This window comes from Electrona antarctica, assembly GCF_951216825.1.
Source record: "Electrona antarctica genome assembly, chromosome: 10".
Classification (NCBI taxonomy): domain Eukaryota; kingdom Metazoa; phylum Chordata; class Actinopteri; order Myctophiformes; family Myctophidae; genus Electrona; species Electrona antarctica.
The window spans coordinates 17,146,333-17,156,264 of NC_136791.1; the positions used below are offsets into that span (position 1 = coordinate 17,146,333).

General features: G+C 41.6%; 1 protein-coding gene across 2 annotated transcripts in view; it reads right to left on the reverse strand.

Moving 5' to 3' along the window:
- Positions 1-9,654, reverse strand: part of LOC306931184 (A-type potassium channel modulatory protein KCNIP2) — a gene marked incomplete at its 5' end in the record, with an annotated part of 219,740 nt that extends 210,086 nt beyond the window's left edge. For both annotated transcript variants that reach the window (XM_079512415.1, XM_079512416.1), the window contains one exon: positions 9,472-9,654. In XM_079512415.1, coding sequence (XP_079368541.1) covers positions 9,472-9,544 — 73 coding nt within the window. The remainder of the gene's footprint in view (positions 1-9,471) is intronic.
- Positions 9,655-9,932: the final 278 nt, after the last annotated feature.

Here is a 9,932-nt window from a genome sequence, read left to right on the forward strand (position 1 = left end):
TCTCTCTCCCCCGAGCTCTCTCCCACACGCACGCATGCACACACGCACACGGATATACACACATGTTACTCGTAACTAAGGAGAGTGACTCACCTGTAGCAGTTCTCTCCCACACACACACACATTATATAAATATCTCTTCTCATAAAGTCGTGATCCCAGCAGTCTTCACACAAATCACATTGTACGAAAATCTACTTCACTCTGAGTCTGAGAGGGTCAAATTGCAGCTATCACACACACAGGGCAGGTCCATGGACCATTTTTAAAAGGGACACTTACTCGATGTTCGGATGGTGTAATGGTACCTGCCCACCACCGCGGAGTCTGAGGGTTCGACCCAACCGCAGAGCATCTGGCTTGCTGAGAGTATGCGAACACAATTGGCCTGTGTGAGTGTTTTTGTGTCGTTTGTTTGTCAATGAGAGTAGCCTACACCACTATAGGCCAGTCAATCTAGGCTAAAAAGAGGTGTGATCCAAAAGAAATTGCAATAGTAATCGTTCAGGGTTTTTTATGATCCTTAGGGTTATCCGAATAACATATTAACAATTGATTATTAATATATACATTTTGGATCATAGTAAATTCAGGGGTTGAACGTTGGGGTACCATTGAAAACCTATATAAAGGCAAAAAAAATCACATTTTATTTATGCTTTGGCTCCCGGTCACTGCCTGTACAGAATACAAAACTCTGATTCTCTGATCCCTACAAACCCTCCAAACCCTCCCACGCACTCAGACCAGCCAACGCAGGGAAGCTGGAAGTACCTTCACTAAAAACGCTGGGACACCGCTCCACACGTCCCAAACTCTTCTCCCTTCTGGCTCCTATAGAATGCACTTCCAATTACAATCAGAACTGGAGCCTCACTCCCAATCTTCCGCCGTAGTCTGAAAACCCACCTTTTCAGACTCCATCATGGCCCATATGTATTTATTTAGACTTAGATAGCATTTTATACAGACTTATAGCATGTTACGTAGACAGCACTAGAATTGCATTTAATGGAGTCATAGCACTTTATAGTGTATAGTATAGTATAGTATGTATAGTTTATGTATAGTTATATTCCACGGTTATGTTCTTAGCTTACGCATGTTCATGATAACATCGCTCTGGAAATCGTCTGCTAATTGCCTACATTGTAATTGTATGCTTTATGTATTATTTATGTCAAACTAGGGGTTATGCATGATTCTGAACCCATTGCAAGCATTAGTTTTGGACAAAAAACACTCGTGTTTTAGCCCAAGGAGTGTTTTTCGTCCAAAACTAATGCAAAACTAATGCTTGCAATTCAGAATCATGAATAACCCCTAGTTTGACATGTCACATGCTACTTAAAGCATAATTCAAATTTGATCCAAAATGTATATAATAATCAATTCATAATTAAAAAAAACCTTGAACGATTACTATTGCAATTTCTTTTGGGTCAAATCTTAGTTGACTGCAGGTTCTTTTTGGGGGGGGTTGGCCTCTCCTTCTGCACCATACTCCTTGCTCTTTGCACATGCACGTTGCCGTTCACTTCCCTGTATACGGCTCAGAAAGAATGCCTATCCCTGGATACACTAAGCTCATCATTTCTGACTTCAACATGCCTCTCGTTCAAAATATGAACGCGAGGGATTATTCAGCGACTTTATCGTAATGATAGCGAGGTAAGCAAGTTTTCACGGTTTTTGTCCGGAATGGAAGGGGGGGCTTACAGAGTAAAAGCGGCCATATCTGTGCGGCACCTCGAGCTGTTATTTTGAAATAAATCCCGGTGCTGATTGTGTTAACAAGATAGCTGTCTATAAACGCGCGAGCGCACGCACGCACGCATGCATGCACGCACGCACGCACGGACGGACGCACGCACGCACGCATGCACAGCACATTGCACACTACTGTGGAAACCCATTTTGGCAATAAATGTCAAAACAGAGATTAGCATCTCTTCACAGCTCATATATGTCTGGCTACACAGCATTGAAGCCACATCACAAATAAAGTTTATTCCTCACTATTGCCAACAGATAGCATTAATAACCATGGAATTTATCACGGCTAAATATGTTTCAGCCCCAACAACACAGTCTCGGTAAAGAGGAATCCAGCCATGCAATTTGCAGCTTTCAAAAAAGCCATTAAGAATTAAGCCAGAGATGTAATTTGTTCCTCCTCTACCCCGAATAAATTGTCCTCTCAGCTCTTATGTAAAAATACATATTTCTTACTTACATGGACGTTGGGGAGCATGGGACCGTCGCAAACATTGAAAAAGAGCAGAAGTAGCATAGGTTCAAGGTTGTACTTTATTGTTAAATCTTGTGTACAGGTATATAAGAGTAAAATTATGTTGACGACTTTTCCGACTTTGGATCCTACTGCCAAGGACGCATTTGTTTTATTGTTTCAGTGAGATCGCTGTCCAGACCACCATCTAGAAGCGTCTGCTTTGTAAAGGCCAACTCGCCAAACAGGGAATGAACCGTTAACCGAATTCTTTTCATTAAGGTTTTTGATGCGATTTTCAGGGATTATAACTATTATAACTCGCTGCCTCGCAGTTACAATATTACAAAGATTGAGGCTAAAATGCCGATTTTACTTCTGGTTCAGTGGTCGTGAATTTTGGGACTTCAAAATAAAACTTCCGGCTGAAAAGACGTGGCAGAAGCTCAACGCAGCGAGAATCAATTATGCCAGTAAATTAGTTGAGAGCATTGCCATGATATAGCATCAATGCACTCTCTCAGACACAGGTCAGGGCTGCCAATCATCCGCAGAAAATTTGAAATGCAACCTTTTGTCGAATGCTAAACCAATATTGATTATGGAACCTGAGCCAATAGGACAAAGTCACAGGTGGCATCATCAAGGCAAAGATCAAGGTGGGGTGGGGGGGGGGTCGTCAGGGGAACAGAAAGTCAATGTTTGTGTGTGTCAGCTGTGAGTACAACAGGTTTGACTTGTCCTCTGAACAAAACGGTCAGCACTTCACAGTTCACACCCTAGGGGTCATCAAAGTGGCAAATGTTTGATTTTCTGTTTTACAAACCATTATAATGTTCCTATTTTGCTAATTTATTTACTATGAAAACCTGCATCTCCCGCCAGTGTGTCACACCTCGTGACACGCTCCATATATGGCCAATACAAAATTCATTCCATATGTTGATTTGACCTCATCAAACCAATGTACACTCAAGACACGCTCCATATATGGCCAGTACAAAATTTATTCCATATGTTGATCTGACCTCATCAAACCCCTAGATCTCCATATATGGAGCTCGCCTCATCTACTCTGACATCACATGTTGACTGACCGGGAATGTCCATATATGGACATATATTATATTACATATATACATTTTACAAATGTCACTTTGTGATGTGTTGTAAGCCTGTAGATTAGCTATTTTGTAATGTTTTTGTAAACAGAGGGTATGCGCATGCATAAAGTGAATGGCAGATCGAGTGGCAAATCGAGTGGCAAAATGAGTGACAAAGTGAGTTTAATGTTGATTAAAGTCATTTAATGCAATCAAATATGACTTTTCTGTTTGGATGTATGGGCTGTCAAGGCCAGAAAGTAGTTTTCTGCAACTCAGTAGGCATTTCCACATAACTTCCTGGTATGATGATGATGTCACGCGCATACCCTCTATAGAAATATATAAAAAATGATTAAATGTGTCAGTGACTTCTTAGTAGGAGTTATTTGTCATATCTGCTGTGATTATGAAGCCTAAAAGACCCTAACCATAAAAAAAAAAATTTGTAATTGTGACAGTCCTATCTGTTTGTGCATCTGGAGACTCCAGGACAGGCTTCAGATGTGCCGTTGCGACCGCATGCCCTTGCTGACAGCAACCCAGGCAGGGTTCGACCCCACAAGCTTCCACATGAGGTGCATGCTCTAACCTCGACACTAGGCGGCCCCCTGCCTCACAATCCCTGTTAAAAACAAATCCTCCATGCTCTATGTATTTTTCTTACCCTGATGCTGCCCTTTATTGAGTTAAATGAGTTTATTTGCATTAAAGACTTTATTCTCAAGTGTTCTTTTTTTCTTTGTGTTATTTTACTCATTCTTATGTTCTATATTCTCTCAACGTTTTCAACTGATTCTAATTGTATTCAAATGTCCTTTTAAGATGCGTTTCTTTGTGCACAGAATTCGCCCTTAATGTTTTGTGTGAAGCACTTTGAATTGCCTCGTTGAAATATGCACTGAAATAAAACACACAGGTCAGGTGTAGAGGGCCCTTTCTCCCACGCAGCGCAGTCATTAAAGGTTATAAAACATCTAGAACCTTCAAACAATGTGCTGCAGAGGAGCACAAGGGAAGTTGCATGTTCAACACAAAAACATTCATTTGAATTATTGTATTTGTACCTGCACAAAAAGCGCTATACATAATAGATCCAAACACTGAGCAGAACAGTGTTCATTTTCTTGCCCAAGACGTTAGAAAAAGGCAGATGCACACCTCAAAAGGTTGGTGACAGGTGCATAGGACAAAAGTGCATATTATAAAAATGGTATCTTTGAATAACAAAGAAAAGTAACCTGCACACCGTCAGAAACTTGCAAAAGTTTTTGCTACATTGCAACATTTTTTTTGCAAGTTTCTGACAATTCAATTCAATTCAAACTTTATTCAAGACACTCACAGGGGGGTCCATAGGGCGGAACACATAAAACATAGAAACACAAAAGTAAACAAACTATAAATAAACAAAGCATAAAACAAACAAGGGGGACTTATCTTATACAGGCTAGAACGCCAGTGGCTCCACAGCTTAGATGATAGCCTGACAGAGCTCTGACAGTGTGCGGGTCCTTTTCTTTGTTATTCAAAGATACCCTTTTTACTAAGACTATAAGACTAAAAGACGAAACAATGTCAGGTGACTAAATAGAACTAAAACTAAATGGTGTGCTATTCAAAAAACTCAGACAAAGACTAACTCAGAATTTGCTGTCTGGCATGACGAAGACTAAAAGACTAGGATTTTGATAATTAGTCGACTAAGACAAGACTAAACTATTTCAGATGACTAAAGTAGGACAAAAACTAAATGGTGTGTTATTCAAAAGACTAAATCAGAATTTGCCATCAGAATAAACACTGGATCAGAAGAAAGTTACATTACGTTAAAACCAGATACAACTGCTGTTTTAACATATATAGGAGCACGCACGCGCACACGCACACGCACACACACACACACACACACACACACACACACACACATTCGGAGATCCAGCAATCTCATCTTAATTTGGGATGCATAAAATGTGCTCCAAATAGGGCCGTTTAGCTGCTTAATGCATGGCCGAGTGGAAATAGATTAGATCGGCAGACTCTCTGCCTCAGGCACACAGCTGTGCCTATCTGGGCTGATACAGCTTCCACAAGCTTGAGGTGTGCTGTGCTCAGACTTAAAGAACCAATCAGAGCATCCCATCCCTTCAGGCTGTGGGACGTTAGAATATCATTCACTACTGTACACCTGTGTGCAGCAGAGGTACTGTTTCTTTACAAGGGAGAGAGAGACGGCCAGCAAAGCATGTCTGCTACAACATGGCTTATTTCTAACCTATAATGTTTTCAGAATGAGTCTGACTGTCTACTCTGGACGTAATCTTGAAAGATAATCATCACACCCGTGTGAAGTGAGGGGCGCTAATATATTAAAGTCTAACTCATGTTGATTAGGTGATGTAATGGTGATGTAAAACGGTTCCAACACAAACATTAAAAGCCATTAACAATAAAGAGACAATATGACGTAAATTTTCCGGCGTTTTAAAACAAACATTGAACTAAAAACAAACATTAAACCTGTATATAGGAGGGGCTAGCGCCCCTCAAAAACAGAGTAGCTCTGTAATTAAATCAGGTGATGTGTTTGAATGAATGTGCATGCTATGGAATCACACAGGTGAATGAAATCAAGATTTAGTCATGAAAGTGATCACGTTATCACACAGCACGTTTTCGTTCACAGGAATTAATTGAATTTGGCTTTTTAGGGACTTTTAATATAAAAATCACACCCTTGTGAAGTGAGGGGCGCTAATATATTAAAGTCTAACTCATGTTGATTAGGTGATGTAAAACAAACGGTGCAAACACAAACATTAAACGCCATTAACAATAAAGAGACAATATGACGTAAATGGCACATTATGACGTAAATGTCCCCTTCATTGTCAACGGCGTTTACAAGTTCTTAGATGATCTAATCTAAGATCCCTCTATGGGGATTATAATACAAATAAAAAAGTACACAAATACGTGGACTTAGCGCCCTCTAGAGATATTGACGTCAGTCTTCAGGGCTCTATATCCAACCATCCGTATTGTGGGGAACGCTTTTGCTGAAAATAGCATGACGTGTTGTAAAGCTTGTCGATGTTCAACAAAAGCTTTCCTCCACAATAACAGAAAATACACTAGCATAGAGCCCTGGGGGATTCCGCTCAACCATAATGGAGTTTAAGTGGTTAAGACAGCTAGACAGCTGGCAATTAATAAGCAATAGTTCTTCATCTGTTCTTTGGCTATATAGAAGTGTATATTTGTACGTTATGATGAATTGAACAAGGTGGACCCTCTTGTAAACAAGTGTAGTGCTTTATTGGGTCGTCAACTCACTGTTAACAGTTTTTGTATTGAGTTGTGCTTGAAATGTACTGTAATTCTGCAAACTGTAAATAAATACAATCAATCACCTCGCCAATATAGTGACCACTGCTCTCAAATCACAATGTAATGCTGCCTGGGTGTGGTGGATAGGCCTACAGGTGGGCACTATAATCTGCACAACTTGATGTAAAATTGGCAATTTTGGCCAAAATGCTAAACAACAAAAAAATGCTAAACAACAAAAAAAGGCCTTATGCAATGTAAAGTATAGCCTACAAGATGTGAACATGCACGGTAGGCCTACATCATTATCAGACTAAGTTTATGCACCAAAATACATACAGGTTTCGTAACAATAAAACAGTACTGGTTAACAAGCTAAAAGCAATTGGTTTTGATAGCACATCAGTGAGCTGGATGCAATCCTACCTGGAGGGGAGAGAACAGATGGTGGATGTGAACGGAACACTGTCCCCCCCCCCCTCCCAGTGAGCTGTGGCGTTCCACAAGGAAGCATACTAGGACCTTTACTGTTCCTTATATATGTAAACGACATGACATCAGCTTGTGACTGCAATTTGTTTCTGTTCGCAGATAACTCAGCCCTGCTGGTCTCAAGAACAAACTGCAGGTTGAAAAGGCCCTCAGCTCTGAACTTGGTAGAATCTGCACCTGGCTCGCTGATAACAAACTATCTTTACACCTGGGAAAAACTGAATCCATTCTATTTGGATCAAATAGTAATCTCAGCAAGGCAGATGGCTTCTTGGTTAGAGTGGGTGACAATATTATCACACGAAAAGATGAAATTACCTACCTAGGTTCCATCCTGGAGGCAAATCTTTCCGGTGATAAAATGGCCACCAAAGTAATCAAAAAGGTCAACCAAAGAACAAGATTCCTATACAGGATCTCCCCACTGGTCAACAAAAACACCTTGAAGACCCTAACAGGAGCCCTCGTACAAGGTTTCTTCACCTCTAAGGCCCTAAAAACAAGGCTCCCAAAACAAACTGGTCAGGCTACTACTTGGCCTCACTCCCCGAACCCACCTCACCCCTGCCCACTTTGACAGGCTGGAATGGCTTAGGGTTGACGACAGAGTACAGCACCTTGCAATGGGTCTGGTCCACAAGATTCGCTACACCACCAAGATACCCATGTACCTGTCTAAATACTTCCTTAATGTCAACGAAGTCCACACCCACAACACCAGAGGGAGTTCAACAAACCATGTGCAACTCAGATTCGGCACAAACAAGGGACTAAATTAATTGCGCTCCTATGCCACCAAAATGTGGAACGCCCTACCAACAGTCATTAAGACATGCAAATCCCTTGACTCCTCTCAAAGGGAACCTACGGACGGCTGCAATTCGAAACTGGCCCCCGTAAAATCTGAATACCCCACCCACCCCTGTTCCCCCTCACTGTATAGCCTATGTTTCTTTTCCCTTTTTCCCTCCTATGATGATTTCCTTTTGACTAGTTGTGTATATTCGTACGTCTCTAAATGTTTTGATGAATTGAAAATGGTGGACCCTATTGTAAACAAGTGTAATGCTTTATGGTGTCGTCTCAGTTTTTGTATTGAGTTGTACTTGAAATATACTGTAATTCTGCTATTAATCAATCAATCAATCAATCAATGTGATGGCTTGGGGGGGGGGGGGGGGGGAGCAGGTTCACTCCCTTTGTTTCATCAACAACAATAATAATTGTCAGCACGTTCTCTTGCTGTGAATGGTTATGAAAGTGGGTTGGAGAACGATGTCCTCACTTCACATCACACTGTTCACACACACTCAAACAGCTGAGCTGCGAACAGATGAGACTATCGGGCTGTTTAAGGTAGATGCTATTGAGGCTGGCACATTTAGCTCCATCTGTGTCACATTCCAAATTACCAAGCAGAAAATAAAGTATTATGCTACAGAACAGATCGGAACAATCACGCACACACACACGCTAATCAATTTGCATTAAAAAGATCAATTTGATAACGATAAACCAAACACTCGCCTTGTGCCTATATGGCTGCTTGCCATACAGGCTACAAATAATCTGATACACGGTAACTTTTTATGAAGCCAACAACTGACTGGTCAGAACAGTCAACATATATTGCCAGTCACCCATGAAGAGCCAGGTCAGCGAAGCCACATCATTGCCTTTGTATTTTCGGACAGACAACCCATCCATCCATCACACACCAACATTACGCACCACATATTACGCAACAGCATACCATAGAGTGCAACACGTGCCCTTAAAAGATGCAATATGTATTTTTTTGTATGTGACCAAAACAGGTTTTAATAATAATTTTACGGTAATTATGTTATTGTATACCTAAACATGTGTGTTATTCCACAACAGGTTATAGCGGAGTGGTTATCAACGTGGAGGTTAATTGGGGGACCCACGCAGCCGGAGTCTTTGGACAAGTTAAAACTTCAGTCTGCAACTCTAGCAAAAAATGTCCAAAATGTTAAAACATAATTGAAAATTGTCTCAATAGCCGCCCTACATGCTGTGAACATGCACGTTGGTTATCAGACTGTGCACCGTCTCTCAGAGATAAAAACTAAAAATATATCCGAGGTCGAGGATATTACAGTATGTTGGTCTTAAAGATTGTCAAACTGTAGCCTCTATGTCCTTGGCGAACAGGTTGTGAAATGTCAAAAAAGTTAGAACAGCCGGTATAACTAATGCCTGATTATATGCTATGGATGACATATTGCATCTTTTGGGCTCACAGCATCCACATTCGCCGGGGCTCAGCTCAGAGAGTGCCCGTCCACTCACCCGTCAGTTGGTCATACGAGCCGTCCAGCTCCCGGGAATCAGACAAGCTTTGGTCGCGGTTTTTCGCCTTCATAGTTTCCCCGTGAGTGCGCTGAAATGTGAAAGTATTGTGGAAATGGGTATATCTTTGCGATTCGATTGGTGGCGGTGTTGTTGTTGTTTTGTTTTTATGCCAGTCGCCTCTCGAAGGATATGGCTTTCAGTTCAGTTCACACCGTTAACAAGTCATAAGCTGTATAATATAGCCCGGTCTTGTATTCCCCCCAGTGCGTCTCGGCTACTGCTGGCAGTGGCAGACTGGCTGCTACTCGCACAGAAGCTGCATGGAGGCTGGCGCGCCTCTGGTCGCGCCGAGTTCCGAGTGTCTGGCGCGCGCACACACGCAAACACGCACGCACGCGCACACACACACACACGCACACACACACACACACACACACACACACGAGAAACCTTTCCTG